This window comes from Octopus bimaculoides, chromosome 7, assembly GCF_046866305.1.
Source record: "Octopus bimaculoides isolate indiv1 chromosome 7, ASM4686630v1, whole genome shotgun sequence".
In the NCBI taxonomy this organism is placed as follows: Eukaryota; Metazoa; Mollusca; class Cephalopoda; order Octopoda; family Octopodidae; genus Octopus; species Octopus bimaculoides.
In genome coordinates, this window is record NC_142934.1 from 26,127,651 (window position 1) to 26,147,296 (window position 19,646).

General features: G+C 36.7%; 1 protein-coding gene across 7 annotated transcripts in view; it reads left to right on the plus strand.

Annotated features, from left to right (window-relative positions):
• Positions 1 to 19,646, plus strand: part of LOC106874846 (neuronal membrane glycoprotein M6-a) — a 664,201-nt gene that overhangs the window by 603,838 nt on the left and 40,717 nt on the right. For all 7 annotated transcript variants that reach the window (XM_052969399.2, XM_089355036.1, XM_052969395.2 and 4 more), the window contains one exon: positions 3,559 to 3,721. In XM_052969399.2, the coding sequence (XP_052825359.1) occupies positions 3,559 to 3,721 (163 nt within the window). The remainder of the gene's footprint in view (positions 1 to 3,558; positions 3,722 to 19,646) is intronic.

Here is a 19,646-nt window from a genome sequence, read left to right on the forward strand (position 1 = left end):
ACACGTGCACAGCTGTAACTATAGAAACAGGACTTTTATTTATTTATTTTTTTAATGGACCCAATTACATCGAAGTTCCAAATACTTAGGGTTTTATGTTTGTTTGTTTGTTTGTTTTTTCTTCCAGTTTTGTTCTTTCTTTGTTTTCTTCCTGAGAGGAAGTTTCATATCTCCACTGAAAAGAAATATACTTCCGCCTAGGAAAGCAATTAATTATTTTGGTAAATGTTCAAATAGATGAGTCTGCTAAGATTTCTTTGGAATATATTAGCTTCAGAATTTGGCTCAAATCAGTCTTCAATCTAATATTTCAACATCCAGCATTAAAATGCCTATTTGTTAAAGTTAGGTTATCACCTATCTGCTAGGTCAGCTCTACTGGCAGAAATTAGTACATTTTTAAACAGATTAATCTTCCAAGCCTTCTTTAATTCTTTTGACTATATAGCTTCGGTATGTACGAGTTCAGATCATCTTTCCCTCTAACTCAACTTTAAGTATATATATATTTTTCCCTCCAGGGATAATCCATCAACTTGGCCACAAATTAGTAAACAAATTCATTTGAAACGACAAGGGTGAGGGGAGAGAAAAATCTTGATCCTTTCGTTAAGAAAGAATCACGAGAGATAAATATACAAAGTTAGGCTTTTTTCAGTAAAGTAATTAATTGTATATATTGATTTCAAATTTTGGCACAGGCCAACAAGTTCGGGCTGGGGTAAATCGATTACATCGGCCCCAGAGCTCAACTGGCACTTATTTTATCGACCCCGAAAGTATAAAGACAAAGTCGACCACGGTGAAATTTGAACTCGGAACGTGCAGACGGACGAAATGCCGCTAAGTATTTTTTTTTTCTGGTGTGCTAACGATCCTGCCAGCTCGGTGCCTTATTAATTACATATATTTCTTTATTGCCCACAAGGGGCTAAACATAGAGGAGACAAACAAGGACATACAAAGGGATTAAGTCAATTACATCTACCCCAGTGCATAACTGGTACTTATTTAATCGACTCCGAAGGGGTGAAAGGCAAAGTCGAGCTCGGCGGAATTCGAACTCAGAACAAAACGGCAGATGGAATACCGCTAAGCATTTCACCGCTAAGCATATATTAATATAAAACTACTTTAATTGAAAACGTGTTAGTCATGTTTTAAATATTCTATTGCCTATCAATAAAATTTCACGGTAGGAGTGGTTTAATTGTAGACTGAAACAGAATCTGAAAAAATGAGTGAATAAGTAGAATCAGTTGGCAAAGGGAAAGAAATTAAGATTTGTCGCGAAAAAAAAGAAATGAAAGGTAACGGCTAGGGCTCTTCACCAAAGGGAGATTAGATGTTTTACATATAGTATTTCATCTCGCAATAACGAAGTGTCCTGCTCCTAACCTTAGATTTCTTGTCTTCCTTACGGCAAATTTATTTCATTGTAATTTACTCACGTATAAATATCTTCGTTTCTTTTGAAACGACAAACAGCGCGATTAGATAGGAGTTTTCAATTGTAGTATTTATCAGAAAACCCACCACTTAAAAAAATACTGAACTGCAAAAAACTCGATCTATATAAATGGTAGCTATAGTTGTGTGTGCGTGTATGTGTGCAACAATCGGATGCTGGGTGTGAAAGACCCTGCGTGAACACGTCATAAAGGAAAGAAAAACAAGGTGTCGACGAAAAAACAGGGCTCGTGGGGTCGGAGCATACCTGTTTATTTTTGTCTCATTTGTTTTTTGTGTCTGTAATTATTGTTTCTGTTTACCATACGATTAGTCATATATCTCATTTAAATTTTTATCTCATTTGTCGACCCCAAAGTTGTTTGTGCTGTCCCCCTCTTTGTACACCCTTTATGGGAAATAATAAAATAGTATGTGTGCAACAATGCGTTGTCTAATAAATATCTATGAGAACGGCTTTCTGGATCTATTCCATCTCAGTCACAGATTTTTAAAATTACTTTGTGTTAGAGTTGTCTTATTTGGGTAATTTCAACCTATCAACGACGTGTGCTTTGTGATATTCTGAAAAAGAATCATTTCACTCCCGAAAGTTTCTAAAATTTCCTTATGGCATCAACACAAAGACGTGAGAAAGATTAACAGTTATTTCATTTCAGCTTTGTTGTCTGAAGAAGGCTACTGAAAAACGTTGACGCCATTGTCAAACTTCTCTTTCTGAAAGCAAAATGGACTCTGTTGGAAGGTATTGAATGATCCGGGTCATCTCTACTAAATGTCGCCACTCTGTTCTATTCGTACGGCGAGCGAAGACGATGTCACCTTCATCCTTTCTAGTCAGCACCGTGCGTTCCTTACTCTTCCCCCTCCATTCTACACTAGCAACCAGCGAGCGAACTTGTCACTGCCACTACAATTACAGTAATTTTCCGGTGTATAAGCCGCTATTTGTTTCGTTTTACCTTCATGTTTTGATAATGTTATGTTTTTATCTAATAAAGGCTTTTATATTGACGAAATGTATAAAAATCATGACAATAACAATACATCTCATAGTTGTAAAATAAGCCATTTTGAAACTACATATACGTCAACAACAAAAAAGCTAGCTGCGGACATGTTGCTCTATGGTGTTGATTCTTCGAACAGAGTGGTGACATTTAGTAGACATGACCCGGAAGTTGTTCCTCTTCGATTACTGTCGCAAACAGCAGTAGGTTTCAACCGAATACACGTCGTTGATTGGTTGAAATTACCCAAATATAATTTTAACACGAAATAACTTGTAAAATAAGAAATAGATTCCGGCTTTCTACATAAAATGAGTTTTGTGGTGGCTGATGTTACTGTAGCATTTTTAGCTATATTATCAGGAGGCTCGGTTCGATTTTGCTATCTTCGTCAATACTAACAAACCAGAATTGTCAGTTTTATGCATTCTGCTTTTTTTAAATTTCTAGTCTTGAATCATTACTTTCAGTAATACTTCTAGGGAAAATTATACACGAAAAATTTCATTTTTTCGTACAACGTAAGACATGGTTTCAAACTGGAATTTTCAACAAACCTCAGGTTTTGCTCATATTTTTCGTTTCTCTGTTTTAAAAGATTTTTTTTTCTATCGCTCATGTTTCAATAAATGCATGGACATTTACTGTCTTCCACATTCCTCTTCTAAAACTATTAAGTCTATATAGGACCCTAATATTTCGACATGCAATATCTTATTTTCTTTTGCATTCAGAATAGTAAAATCCAATTTTCCAATTTCACACACACATACACAGTCAATCGGAAAAATCAGGACTCTGAGCTTCGTACTAGCATACACGATCGTGTGGCCTACAAGCACTGGCTGCAGTCCAAGAAGACGGACAGAATATTTTCCGGTGTGCGCACTAACGCACATATACACATGTCATAAAGAGTTTTCTTCTGTCTTCAAACTGTAATTATTTAAGACACATTTTAAAAAAATATGAAATTTTATTCGAAATTTGATCATCAAAATATTATTGTGAATTTCAATGAAGTAAAATTAATATTTAATCATAATATTAACAATAATTTTTCTGGTTTTCGTTTCAGCCCGCAAAGAGAACTGCTGTGACAAGTTCTTAACATGTCTGTCACATGTTCCCTGCGCGTCCCTCATTGCTTGGATTATATTACTACTCGGACTTGGCGGCTTAACAGGCAGTTTGCTCTATGGAGTCACCAAATGTCGCAAAGTCATGGACGAACCATCCTTGTATGTATATCTCTCCTTTTCCTTCTTATTTCTGTTTTGTTGTTTAGATTCGGGTCAGCAGGTCATGGTAAAGCAGAGAAGTGATCAAATACATTCTAATCATGACCATTTTGCTCTCCCCACTTTTTTTAAATATCAAACTTTACGTTATTTACTGTGTCCATTAAGACGGGAGAGTGATGCGAGATAGATTTAACTACTATTTCTAACAGGTTGAATTATTGCGTGGTGATTGCCTTATTGGTTCGCTTCTTTCGTTGTAGATGTTCATGTAGTGGATTTTTTTTTTGCCTTTATTGGGGGATTTTTTTAATGACTGGGGAAAAGGAGAGCAGGGTGTTTACTTTGCTGAATTACCTACTGGTTATTTTATACGCTGAATATGCCACAGCATTGTGTAGGCGCAATGGCCCAGTGATTAGGGCAGCGGACTCGCGGTCATAATATCGCGGTTTCGATTCCCAGACCGGGCGTTGTGAGTGTTTCTTGAGCGAAAGCACGAGGCTCCCGCAGGGGATGGTGGCGAACCCTGCTGTACTCTTTCACCACAACTTTCCCTCACTCTTACTTCCTGTTTCTGTTCTGCCTGTAATTCGAAGGGTCAGCCTTGTCACATTGTGTCACACTGAATATCCCTGAGAACTACGTTAAGGGTACACGTGTCTGTGGAGTGCTCAACCACTTGCACGTTAATTTCACGAGCAGGCTGTTCCGTTGATCGGATCAACTGGAACCCTCGTCGTCCTAAGCGACGGAGTGCCAACATGCCACAGCAGTTTTTTTTATCCAAGAGCTTTTCATTGAGGGGTTCACTATGGGCAATATCTATATTTAAATGATACTTGTTAAATATGTCTATCTGATTGACCATACTTATCATCAAGTGCCTGAGTATCTAAGAAACAAATTTATTTTGGGCCAAACGTTTTGTAGTTGACTGTAAAATATAGGCATACCTTGTATATCCCAAAGGTAAAATACCACCATTTTAGCTAAGCTATCATTTTAAGTCTAAATAGGAGAGCATATGTATCACTAATATTTAATGGTGATACGCCAGCTTTTGATTGGTGGATGATCTACTACACTTCATGTAGTATATCTAAAACAAACCAACCCTGTAGAGAAATCTATTCTTTTGTATGACATAATCACATACTTAGAACAATTAACTGTATGTCGAGTGAGTGTAAATAGTTATAGGTTAAATAAAAAGCAGTTTTGCCCAGGAAAAAAAGTCACATTTCTTTTAAATAACACAAACGATAGCAAAGGTACTTAAATGTTTTAATTTGCTTTTTATAACTGAGAATATACATATATTCTTGTACGCAATGAATGATATCTTTTTATAATTATACGTACATTTTATTCAGTATATGAATAGCATTATACCAGTCATATTTTGAACTCCTCCTCTGACATTTTTTCCTATGATTTACTCTTATGATTAGTTCCCTGGATTAGTATATGTGCTTGATATCTCACATATCTAACTTGTAAATCAACAGGCACTCTTTTCGAAAAGAGAAGATAAACAGCCAAGAAAAACAAATAGCTTACGAGAGAGAATTTTATTCAATTAAAAAAGAACGTGGGAGAGAGATCTTCTACAGTAATTCTTTCAGGAATAAGACTGTTTAGAGAACGGTATCTAAGTTTGATTGAGTGGAATGAAAATATTTCTAGTTATTTCCTCAAACATTATGTATTTTAAATGGGCTAAGAAACCCTTACTTTGCTACTGCAAAACCCTATCATATTATTTATTCTCAAAAACATCACAGTCATTTTATAATCTGAAATAATTTGTTCAACATTTGCAAAGCTATGCTTATTTCTTACTGCTACACGTGTTAGCAATCATAAAGCGTAACTATTTTTCTGTCTTATCTCACTTTTCGCTAATTAAATTTTGCTTTCAACTTCAGACTATTATAATTGTCTAACTAGTCCGCCAACTCTCTCATAGCATGTAGTTACCATGGTTTCTCGGTGGAACTATAGAACCATGAATATCACAAACGACAAGTAAATATGATTCAATGTTTCAAAACTTGAGGTGCTAGCAGCCCCAGGCGGCACTAAAATTCGGTGCTCTGAATCTACGAGAAACATTTTCAAAATTAATTATCTCTTTTTGACTACTACCAAAAATTTAAAGAAGGTTGCTTGGCGATTTGACTTATCAAAAAGATACTGGCTCATTCAGTTTGTTATGAAAAAGGTGCTAGAGTGAAGAAATGTTGGGAAACAACTGTTCTCTGAAGTTGTTCGACATTCTAGAAGTAGCAACCAAATCTATCAAGTTACACGCTATCAGTTTTAATAGAGAAGAACAATTGGATAACGTAGTGTGGGATAAGCGTCTGAAAAATGGAATGGTCACTGCTAGAATAGGCTTTCTAAAGTAAGACCGGTCTGGGATTAAACATAAAAGAAAAACGAACTGCACAACTCTCTCTCTCTCTCTCTCTCTCTCTCTCTTGTATGTATTAGCAGAACTTGGCGTGCAACCAGGGCCGGCCATATGGTTGCTGGCGCCCTGGGCAAGCTGAACATCGGTGTATACAAGCTGACGGTCGTGGAAATTTCCTTGCCTTTGTCACACCCTTCTTGGCGGACCCTAGCACATGGCGCCCCGGGTGACTGCCCGATTTGCCGGCACCTTGCGCCAGCCCTGCGTGCAACTTTGTTTAGAACCCATCATCCGTAATTTATTAAGCCAGTTTACAATCACAACTTATTAACCGCTTGTGATGTAGAGAAGACTGTACATGCTGTGTGTGTAGATAGATAGATAGATAGATAATAATTAACGTGCAAAAACAGCATTTATTTAATCAAATAGAAAACTGCATGATCACTACATTCCAAGACATTTTGTTACTTTCATCCGGATCACAGAAACGAAATTTCAAATGTATAATTTCCGGTAAGGAAACCCCCAGATGTGATGTGTTATTCAGTAAAGATAGTTTCCAATGAAGAGTTATTTCTTATAAGAAGAGTCTCTTTATATTTTCTCTAAATATTACAAAGTTTTTGCAAGCTGGCGGAATCGTTAAGCATGTCGGACAAAATACTGAGTGAGATTTCTTCTGGTTCTTTACGTTCAAACTTCAAATGTCACCAAAGTCAACTTTGCCTTTCATCCTTTCGGAGTTGATAAAATAAAGTACCAGTCAAGTTCTAGGGTCGGTATAATCGACTAACCCCACTTCTCTCAAAATTGCTGTCTTGAGGCAAAATTAGTTAAATGTTTTTATTTATTATTTTTTTAGCACTTTCTGTTCTCTTCTTTTTAATACACAGGACTTGAAAGTCCTCCTGCTTCTCCCTTAATAGTTGATATGCTGGTATTGAGAGTAATCAACTAATTACTTAAGGACTTGCTTCAAGACTTGCCAAGTCTATCACCGTTTTTGCCTGGTTCTGAAGAATCTTTTCTTTATTTTTTTTTTCTGGCCACTGGAGGTGGAATTTGAACTCAGAACGCACAAAGCAGAAACGAATACAATAATACATCTCAGCCAGCGCTCAAACATTCCACCGCCTTAGACCAGTACTTAACTTATCGAAAGGCAAATCTTACCAAAGCAGTATATGAACTTGGAACACTGAGAGCTGGAACAAATACCAATCTGCTAATAACTCAACTAATTCGACGCCATATTTAAACATATTTACGTGGTTCCTTAAAGACGTAATGTTGAATTAAACTGTTCTGCTCGTTCTTCTGCATAGCGATGGTTCTTCTGCATAGCGATGGTTCTTCTGCATAGCGATGGTTCTCATTACAATCCTATGCAAATATTTCCACTAATTATGCTTCCAGTAAGCTACAGGATCTTCTGGAATGAACATAGATGGATAGATAGATGCACATAAAAAGCTACGGATTTAGTTTCCGCAGTTGGTTCCAGACAACATAGTAACAAATTTGATACCTTCTCAAAACAGCAATATATATATATATATATATATATATATATATATATTAAATTCAACAAGATTCATTTTAAAATATTCTCCTTTGGCATTATGCCTACAATTCCTGTTTATTCTATTTCGTTTTCTTTGTTTTATTTCTTTTAAATCTTCTCTAATTCGTTTTCATCTAATTATTTGTTATTCCTATAATAGTGAGTCTCATAGGAATACGATCCGGGCAAATGGAAATCGAAACCAGGAATTGATTCCAAGTTATACCTGTTATTTCACTTTATTTCCATGATATTTCTGCTACGAAAAATAGTATGAATATCTTTTAATCTTTTATTCATTTCCCTTTCGTTAAATTGTATGCTGATGTAAAAACAACATGGTTATACTTTTTGAAGTTTGCACCGTAAATAACTAAGTAATTGCTACATAAAGACCATTACCTAAGCAGTTAAGTTATTACACCAAGAACGAGTCTTCCAGTTTTGCCACTACGATCCAAATGGGCTACCAAGCTAACCACACTCGCACTAAGCCCAAACGTTTTCTCTTGAATCGACCCAATTTTTCCCCAAGTGAGACAAGAGCGCGACATTAATCACACACACACACACACACACACATTTTTTGCGATTAATACTTCTGCGTTTGAAGCTGTTGAATTTGTTCCAGTTTATAAGATTTACATTCTAAATCATTCGAAACGAGCTAGAGTTGTTCTGTTTGTCTTCTGTATTTGAAATTTCATTCTGCTTTCTTAACGCTTAACCTATCTCTTTACGTATAATAAAGTGCAACGGGTTTCACATTGGTCACGCTGGCAGAGGGGGAAACTAAAACAACAAATGGAGTGGGAGCGAGTGATTGTCAGAGATGCTCATTACAGTCTGGTGGAGTTTGAGAGCTAAACGTATTGACCATAGGCACCACACACACACACACATTGTTCGAAACCAGGTGATTCCGGTTTTAATACCAGTGCTCCGCAGTATTTCTATCATGCGTCAGTTTGAATAATACATTGACAAACAAGAGAAGCCTGTCGTGTATTTCGTGTGTGTGTGCGCGCGCGTGTGTGAAAAATTGTATTTATTTATTTATATGGGTATAGCCCTAAAGTGACATAAATCACAGGCAAGAATAGTTTGTCGATCTCTATTTATCGAATAGCTTAATACTAAGGTGAATATAATTGACTAAAACTCATCAAGCCGAGGCCCCAGCATGGCCGCAACCCATTATCTGAAATCAACGAACATATAATCATTATATAGAACCACAGGAATTTAATATCGTTTCCAACAGCAGCAATTTGAACAACTGGAAATAGAAAGTATTCATTCCATTTCATTATTTTTCACTTTTTAATGCTGAAAATAACCTCACTGACAACAACAACAACGATGACAAGGAAAATATTTAGACAAACAACTAGGTTAGTCACTCCACACAAGGCTGGTCCACTGATATGAGGTCAATATATTTGAAAAGGTCAGCTATGGCATCCAACAATTTTCCCACCATATTAATCTAAATCTACCTATCCGTCTGTTTGTCTGTTTGAATATCTGTATATGCGTCCGTCTTTGTCTTTCCGTTTGCCTGTCTGGCAGTAACTACTCGTCTGTCTGTCTAGCCATTTGTCGATCTGGGACAAAAAGTAAGATTCGAAACGTTACATTTTACACACTTCGTAAGCATTTGAACTTACAGTTTTCTGTTGTACTTTCTATTGGTTAATTGTTATCGGCGTAATATCAACAGTTTTTCTCAGATTCAGATTTTGCCTCGTCTCCATATCCAGTTATTCAAATAAATATAGCTACTAGTACTGATCCGAGTTTGTTACTTTAACAGACTCTTCCCATATTCCGCTAATAAAAGGACATGCAAAACTGTTCCATCATAACGTCTTTCAAAGCTAAAGACAAAAGCAGCCGGGGTCGATTTTTCACACTAAGAATCCTATAGTTTAGCTGTTGCCTACACAAAAAAAGATTCGTGGTCTCATGCTTAAAGAAACCTAAGTGACACCAATATATCTCTGTTCTTGACGTGTGTTTTATCTCATCGACCTCGGAAGGATGAAAGATAAAGTTGGCTAGTAAGACTACGAGAAGGTTCTTTCTTGGGCTCGTGGTCAATATGCCTTTTATACTGGCATAATAGAAGAACATTATAAAAGGTATCGTTCTTTTGTGAAGTCACAACAATCCCAAAATTGTCTAACAGCGTATGGGAAATTATCTTGTTCTTGTTTAAGAGAATTTTGTTGCTCTTTCTAGCAAGCTGAACGACCACAAAGAGGCTCCTTTATTGACGTCTGTAATTTGTGGAGAGGTACTTAGGCTTCTTTAAATCAACCACTACATCATTCCTACTACCACTGCCATTATTATTATAAACATCATCATTAACAACATCGTGTCCTTCCTCACATTTATACCGTGTTATAGTCTTCAAATTACAGTAATACGGAAGGGAAAAAAACAATGAGTAATAGAATTGTTATTGACTGACGTATCTTCTGTCGTTCTTGAAGCAAGCATGGCTGTATGGTTAAAAAATTCACTTTGCAACTGCGTGATTTTTGGAGTAGTCCCACTGCGTGATTTTTGGAGTAGTCCCACTGCGTAGAACTTTATACATTTTTTTTTTTTTTTTTTTTTTTTTTTCCCCCTACATCCGACTAAAATCTTGTGAATGAAATTTGGTAAAGGAAAACTAGCTGGAAGCTCGACGGAAGGACCGTTCATGTTTTGGAGTTTGCAGATTTAGTCTCCCGGCTTAACACCATCACTTGGTGGTCCTCGAGTGTCTTTTGGAGGGGCCCAGGTCCACTAAATGAACCCAGGCTTCTGGCTCAAGAATAACTTTCTACCTTCTTCCCACCAAGCTATAGAGGGCTCTGAAAAATGGTCATAGTGGTTGACCTTTATCTTTTGACCAAGTCAATAAAAGATTTTGAAATATAAGCTTCTGACCGAATGTGTTGGGGAAACAAAATATCGAACTGTGTGTGTGTGTGTGTGTGTTTCGGTTTTGTCTGTTTTTTGGCTCATTTTTATGTAATACACATCGATGTATTTATCGATCGAGCCTTGATCTCAACTATTCCCCCTCTCTCCTTCTCTCTCTCTCTCTTTCTTTCTTTCTTTCTTTCTCTCTCTTAGGTATGTACCTTGTGCACGGCAGACTTTCTCTGTCACCCATCTCTTTCTCTCCCATTAATCTTGTGTGCGCCTGCAATGTGCGTGTAGATGTGCAGTTAAGTGAGTGTGTATGTGCATAAATTCGTTTCTGTTTGTTTTTATGCACACATTAGAAAGTTTGATTCTATATTTACAGGCAAATGTATTTATTAGACCAAGATTTTTTTTAAGTGAAAGCAGTTTAAGAGTTCACACGCACATAAAGCACGCGCTACTACCCCCCCCCCCCCCAATACACACACACGTACAAGCATGCGCACTACAGTGTCCACACACACACACACACACACTACAAAATAGCCGAGTACAATCTCTCACATTCTTGCTACAAAGTGCCTCTTAACATCTTAGGTTTATTATTTTTTCTCCAGAATCTTCTTATAAAGATATTAATCAATAGCAGAGAAGTAGGTTTTATATATATATATATGTGTGTGTGTGTGTGTGTGTGTGTGTGAAGCGTTAAAAATTCGAGGTATCTTCTGATAAAAGCAATCAATAGTAGAATGTAATGTTTGTTTGTGGATAAGTGTTGGAGGAAGGCCCTATAGTGTTAGGGATGATACTGATGAAGTCCTCTCCATCTTTTGTGTGTGTGTGTGTATATGCACACACGCATGTGTGCATGCGTGTGTATATATGTATGTATACGTTTATGCATGCATGTATGCATATATGTATATGCATGTTTATGTATGTACGTATTTAGGTGTGTGAGACTGTTTTAAGATAGCGAGGGAGGAAATCTGAGTGAAGCTCGCTTCTAAGTTCGATCATCAAAAATATCGATCATTGTTTGATCTGTTCTGATAAAATATATTCTATGGGTTTTGTGCAAACCTCACTAGGAGCGTCTTCATTTTCTTGTGTGTATGTGTGGTTGTTTGATTGTATGTCTGTTCATGTCAGTGTATCTCGTATGTCTATGTATGTGCATACAAGCACATACATCTTTTGGCAGCAGTTGTTTTTACAGATGATGCTCTGTAGGTGTGTTTGCGAGTGAATATATACGTATGTATTATATATGTATGCCTCTGTGTGTGTGTGTGTGTGTATGTATGTATGTATTTGTACAGTATATTTTATGTATATAAGTCCGTACGTGGCTTCTGTTGTGTAACCAACCCAACACGAGAGGAAAAAATTCGTCAACTATATAAGGTGCTCACAGTGTATTCTACTTGTGAAATACATTCATTTATTGGCATGTTTATTTAATTAGATTTAAGAATATTTCACTGTCTTCAGTTCCTGTTCTGGTTTTTTTTTTTCTTCTTGTTTGTGTTTGCTATCAATGAAATAAAAATTCTTTAGTTGAACTTGTTTGGCAAAAGAATTTGATCTTAAATTATTTGTTGTTACAAAAACAACTGATTCTTTGTTAAAGCTTAACAGCCATAAAACATACACTTCTTAAGACACCATTTTATGACCATCATATATGTCGTTAAATACCAAAGTCTTTCCTTGTACATCTAATGCTTGGTCATTGATACTTCGCTACCTTTATATTCAATGCCCAACACGCTGAAAATCTCCGTATCTTAATCTATCTATCTATCCATCTTTTCCACCCTCAAATTCTGGGGAGGATCGTGGGAGTTGAGCCCTCGAGCAACGCTTCCATCGGGTCCTATCAGAAGCAACCGTCATTGCACTTTCCTGCTGGATTCTCCAAGCATGATCAACTGAGAATATGGATATTATCTGACCATCTCGTCCTTGATCTACTCCTAGGTGTTCATTCGGTTAGTTCATCTTACGATTCTTGTCTGCGACATTTTAATCACGTGTTCGTAATTCTCTAAGCTGTGATCTCTCAATGCTTAGCCTGAGTCTCTCTGATCTCCGAATAACTTAATGACGTATACAATTGTCACAGCATAGATCTGGGGGCAGGTTTGTAACAGGTTGTTTAATCGACTGCTGTACTACGTAAATGATACATATTTCATTGACCCAGAATAAATATTTTGAAAGCAAACCACGACAAGAGACCTGATCTAGAAGCTTGTAACAAAGAAAATTACGTTAAAGATACTCAAGGGCTCAGTGGTGATGCTAAAGTGAAAGACAAATTTAAGTTTAACACCCATTTTGAAAAGCGAAACTCGGTTCACAAGACGCAACTAAACGTCAATCCGTTTCTACAATATACCACAACACTTTTCTTAGGACTGGTGTTCCTGCAAAGTTGCACGCTTCTGTGTGTGTGTGTGTGCGCATATTTTACGAACAAGAAATGGTAAAATAAAGATGTACACACAAGGTTTTCAATGTGGAATCGAACTTTTGAGAAACTGAGCGACGGTTACTCACATGAATGTGCACATATTTTTCCAAGACAAAATTTGCGAATGAGAAATTTCTGCACAAATCTACATTCAAAAACTAAAAGGGTGAGGAGGGCAAGATGGTTTCTGTGTCTATTCACAGCAACATAGGTACCTAAAACAATAAATAAATACATACATACAAATGCATGCACACACACACGCACGCACACACAAACACACAAACGTACACACAAACACACAAACGTACACACAAACACACACACATTGTGATCAATTCACTCGTTTATACTCTTTCCTAACAAACTTGGCCTTTTGCTAATTCCAAGAAACGCAGACATATACTCTGTGTGTGTGAGTGTGAGTGTGAGTGTGAGAGAGAGAGAGAGAGAGAGAGAGAGAGAAAGAGGGTAACAATTGTTTTCCGCTAATTTAATTCCCCATTTACCATTTTCTTACATTGCTCAAAAATGTTCAGGTCACGGACATTTGTAAGCCTTTCCAAATTAGTAATAATTGTTTCCCCATCCTGCTTCTGGAACAAAAATAAAGGGGAAAAAAATTTTAATAGTAAAAAGAAAAAAAAGAAAAAATGTTCTAAATATGGTCGTTGCTTGTTCATTCCCTCACTGCATCACGCACGCACACCACCACCGTACCACCACCACCGCTAAACTTCAAGTATCTCTCAAGTTTAAATACACGAGATGTATGTGAACCAATACACTACCACTACTACTAAAGTGAATATTTAGAGAACTAGAGAACACGAGAGTCCGTTTTCCTGGTGGTCCAATTTCGATTTCCAGTGAAGTAGAAACCACGACCTAAACAAGATATCGTGCAGCGGAAAATGACGAACTAAATAAGATATTTTATAGTCGTAATCTCGTAACAGGAAATCCTTTGACGTCTAAATGTCTGTGAGATGTAGCTCAATGTTCCATGGTATTAAGATTTTATGTTCGGTCTTGTATGTATATACGAGAACTACATTTTATCGCGCCTTTATCAGGGTTCACTCGGCTGCAAATATTCGGACTAGATCTTCACCCTCATCCTTCCTGCAGACTGATGTCTGCAGATATTCAGGATGGGCACCAGCTGTATCAATCTTATAAGAACTAATGAAGTGGGTACATTTAAGAAACAACGAAGAGAAGCGTAATTAAAAAAAAAAAAAAAAAAAAAATGGGGTGTATTTAGGAACGAAAGGTAGGGATACGTTTAAGGTTGAATAAGGAGAGAAGTACATTTAAGAACGAAGTGAATATTACACGAAGTAAGAAAGGTAATATCTGTAAGAGCTAACGAAGGAGTTGTTTTAACGACTAACAAAGGGGATATTGTAAGGAATGAAAGGTAGGCAGTGTATTTAAGAATGAACGAAAGGTGAAAGAAACATATAAGAACTAACGAAAGATAGTGGTGTACATTAAAAACTAAGGAAAGAGCGAGCCCGCTGAAAAGTGAACTAAAATAGAGGTTACACTCAACTAATGAAAGAGTTCCTCTTAAGAACTTAGTAAAATGGATACAGTTTCGGGACTGATTAGGGGAGGGGTTCCATTTTAGGAATTTGTTAAGATAGATACATTTTAAAAACTGATTAAGCAGTTACATTTTAAGAGTGAATTAATTGGGTACGGTTTAAAACCTTATGAAGGAATACATTTTAAAACCCGATTAATGGGATACGTTTTAAGAACTGATGCAAAAAGCTGCCTTTTTAAGAACTGAATGAGGTACATTCAGGAACTAGCAAAGATGGGGTAGATGTTACATTTAAGAAACACCAAAATATTGAGTTAATAAACAAATGAATAATTGAGCTTGTAGCATCATACTCTGCCTCTACATTGCCTGTCAAGTTTGGGGTCTTTATTACTCCAAGATTGATGAAATTGTTATTTATATCCAAGTCAATCTTGATTAAGCAGATCTATGATTAAAGGCATTCCATTTGTGTCTTTCTTGTCATTTTAGGGGTATATAGAACTACATTATGGTGAGGGCATGTGTTCTAGTATTTAGAACAATGATTCCCAAAAGTGAGCAGTAACGACGACCCCCTGGGGTGTTGAAAGATCCAAGGGCCCATTGAAGAAAAGTTGGGCAATGACAAGGTGGCTAAAAGTGGGCGAAGGATCTATAAAAAAAAAACCCAAAATAATGGGTTGATTAGGTTAAGTTTTATTTGTGAAAAACTGTTTTGAATTTGCTGCAATAAGTGGTCTACGTTTGTGATGGTGAGTTGGATGAGGCACTTGGAATGTGGCCAGAGTATCAAGGAGGCAGCATCCTGATAAAGTTTAGGAGCCACTGGTTTAGATTTATTAGGTTCATGGTCATAAAGCTTTAAGTTCAATTCCTAGAGCAGGTATCATGTTGTGCCCTTGACTAGGGCATTTCATGATGCTCCAGGCCACTCAGCTGTAATGAGTACCTGCCCAGTGCTGCGCAGCTCCCTCTCACTTTCTGGATATTCTGTTAGTCCAAGGGTGAGGAGGGCAAGATGGTTTCTGTGTCTATTCACAGCAACACAGGTACCTAAAACAAATAGTGAAAGCGTGGTACATATTACCAAGTCATTTTCACTTCTGGGTAACAATTGTAGTTTATTTTTAGACTACAGTATCCTGTAGGTCTTATTTCACATGTTATGATATGATTTGAAGGTAATCTAGCTGCTATTTCTAACAGGATGTTGAAACTTCTTCATTAGCTGAAAACAGTTGAGGCTCACTTTAATTAGCTGCAAGTCAACATGAATAGAGAAGGAATATTATACAGTATTGATGACCTGGATGGGAAGGATTGGGTTTTGTTTTTGTTAGAGTGGGGCTTAAGATGGAAGGGGGACATGGTACAAGAGACAAGATAGATACATCAAATATTTCCTGAATGGAGCTGGTATGCAACTTACTAATTCAGAGGAATCAGGGCCATTTAGATTCAGTCTGTCACCTAGATTATCACCACCACACGGCCCTTTAGTAGTATTTATTTTGTTGCATGCATTCAGACTAGGTGACTTCACTAAGGGTAACATTCTCCTTTCCTCCCACCAATTTTAGCAGCCCCTAAAAAGGGTCATGGTACTACATTTCCTCCACAAAATCATGTAAAAAAGATATATATTGACACCAAAGTGATGATATATGTTGTAATAGTTGCAGTGTAGAGGTGAATGGGGTATTATCAATTAGCCAGATGGATTTTTCTGGAGTGTTGCCTTAAAGGGGCAGAATTTGCCTTGCTTAATAAAATATGGTTTTAACCCTTTAGCATTTGAACTGGCCATATCTGGCCCAAATATTCTACCTGTTTCATGTTAAAGCCATCCAGATCCAGCCCCTCATGCCTACCCAAGAATGTTATGCTAAAAATATACAATCATTATATCTTCAAAATCTCCAAGCTACAAGATATTGCATGGGCTGTGTGGTAAGTAGCTTGCTTACCAACCACATGGTTCCAGGTTCATTCCCACTGTGTGGCACCTTGGGCAAGTGTCTTCTATAGCGTTGGGCCAACCAAAGCCTTGTGAGTGGATTTGGTAGACGGAAACTGAAAGAAGCCCGTCGTATATATGTATATGTATTTGTGAGTATATGCTTGTGTGTCTGTGTTTGCCCCCCCCCCCAACATAGCTTGACAACCGATGGTGGTGTGTTTACGTCCCTGTAACTTAGCAGTTCGGCAAAAGAGACTGATAGAATAAGTACTAGGCTACCAAAGAATGTCCTGGGGTCAATTTGCTCGACTAAAGGTTGTGCTCCAGCATGGTCGCAGTCAAATGACTGAAACAAGTAAAAGAGTGAAAAGAGTAAATAAGCATTACATTTGACTGAGTAATCTGAATGCTAAAAGGTTAATAATTTCAATCTTGTCCTGTATCATAATCAAGAATTATTATAAAAATACAAACACTCATTTTTTCTAATTAATAAAATGCCATGTGGTTTTTTTCTTCCTGCTCTTTGCATCCTGAGTTACAATCCTATGAAGAATCAACTTTGCTTTTCATATTTTTGGCATCAATGAAATAAAGTACCATTCAAGTATTCAGGTCCATGGTAGCAACTAGCCCCTCTCCTCAAAATTGCTGAACTTGTACCTAAATCAGAAGTCATTAAGGAAGTGGTGACAAGGGTAAAATAATTCTATGAAGCCTTGTTGGGGTGTAGGATACTGAAATTGTCAGTTTGAGACACTAAGCATTACTTAGAAAGGGTTTTGTATTTAAAAAGAAATCCTGTTTTATATCCTTTTCACCCTGTTTCTCTCTTAGTTTATAGATAATTTGCCTGTGATTCCTAGTATATTATACATGACCTTATATAGATAGATGTATGTGTGTGTGTGTGTGTGTGTACATATATAGTGATGAGGGATGGGGGAAACTGTGAATGACAGCATACATACTTTGTTCAAAGCTAAGATTAATAGCTGCAACCAGGATGTATAAAAGTTGGGAAAAGTCATGAGAAAAACGGATGTATAGAACATTGTGACCACCAAAATATATTAATGCTACCACTAGCTATCAGAAAAAACAATTATTTTTTTTTTCAGTCTACAAGTTATTTTCAGTGTGTGTGTGTGTATATATATATATATAATATTTGTTTATTCTATATTTTGAATGGTTCAGTCTCTAATAGTCATAGGATGTCTTTTTTACAGAATATCTCCATTGTCCTAAGATTCAACTTAGTAAGTTTTATTTATAAACAAATTGCAGCAATGTCCTTACCCCTTAAACCAGTGTATCTCATGGGAGGCAGCTCTCCCTTAGGGGAAGCTATAAAGATTGCAAATGGTGAACAAGTTGGTATCATGTTTTACATCTTTTTACTTGTTCCAGTCATTGGACAACGTCCATTCCAAGAGAATGCTTTAAAAGGCTTACTTGAATGAATTGAACCTAGTACCTGTTTTGTTTTTTTAAGTCTGGTACCTATTTTGTTGGTTTCTTTTGCCAAACTGCTATGTTACAGGAATGTAAACAAACCAGCACTGGTTGTAAGGCAATGGTGTGGAAGCACACAAACACAACAGGTTTCCACACTACCAAATTAACTCACAAGGTATTGGTCAGCCATGGCTATAGTAGGAGACATTCACCCAAAGTGCCACGAGGTGGGACTGAACCCAAAACCACAAAGCAAGCTTCTTAACCACACAGCATTCTCTTAGAATGGACGTATGTTTAATAAAATTAAATGGTTTTAAATTATTTTTAAACTTGTCAAACATATGGCAAAGACAGAAGAATTGTATGGATGCAAATTTCATTTCCCTTATTCATTAATAAAGAGAACAGAAAAGATCCAAAATTTTGTTTGATGGATGGGGCTAGTACTTTGTCACCTTGACACATGCTGCCTTAAGCCACTAAACAGGCTAAACTCGTGGTTCTCAACCGTTTTTTATCTATGGATCTCCTTTGGCTACTATTTTATTCTGGTAGATCCCCATAACCATTCAGTGTTTAAAAAATAGTCTTATGGATACTTCTTTCAAAATTCTTATTTTGTTTTTCACGTTAACTTCAGTGGGTTGAACTATGTAAAACAGTCGAGAAAGAAATCTTGCTGTTTCATGTAATAAATACATTTGAAGCAGAATGTTTTCATGATGCTTTAATATACTACTGTGGGGGCCCCAATTTACTTTTTGCTTGCATGGATCCCCAGATGTCATGGGCTCTGATTGAGAACCACTGGTTCAAACAATTATCTTCATAATAACTATTTCTAATATAGACAGAAGGTTTCAATTTGAGGGGATAGAGTTAAGTCAGTTATATTGATTCCACCCTGAACAGTTCAGCCTTGTATATTGACCAACAGTACATTATGTTACACTTATATGCAGGTGTGCAGTATGCTGCACTTTCATATAAGTATGCATTTTTTGTACTCAGATGCAGGTTTGCAGTATATTACAGTTAGAAGCAGATGTGTAATATGCTACAGTTAGATGTAAATTGCAATGTACTATATTTAGGTGTAAATTGTAATTAATAAGCTATTAGATGTAGATATGCAATGTTGCACTTAAATTTAGGTGTTCAAGATGTTGCGCTTTGATGTGCACCTCCTGACATAAATTTTTTTTTTTTTTAAATGTACTAGTTACTGCTTCAGCATGGCTTTGGCTGTAATGGCTTAAATAAACTAAAAAAAACTATCATCCTGGTGTACCATAAGTCTACTTCTAGTCTGCAGCACTTGCTAAATGATCTATCATTGACTCTGACTATGTTTTGGTGTACATAAACCAAATGAAGGATCTCACAAACCAGTGAGGAAGTTACCATATGGTTACTTAACCAACCAGAAATAACGTCTAAATTATTTCAAATCGTGTCCTCTTATATAAGGACAAAAATAAAAAGAGCTTACTGGAAAATATAAATTGATGTACTCCTAAAAAAGATGGAATGGTAACAACTGGAATGAA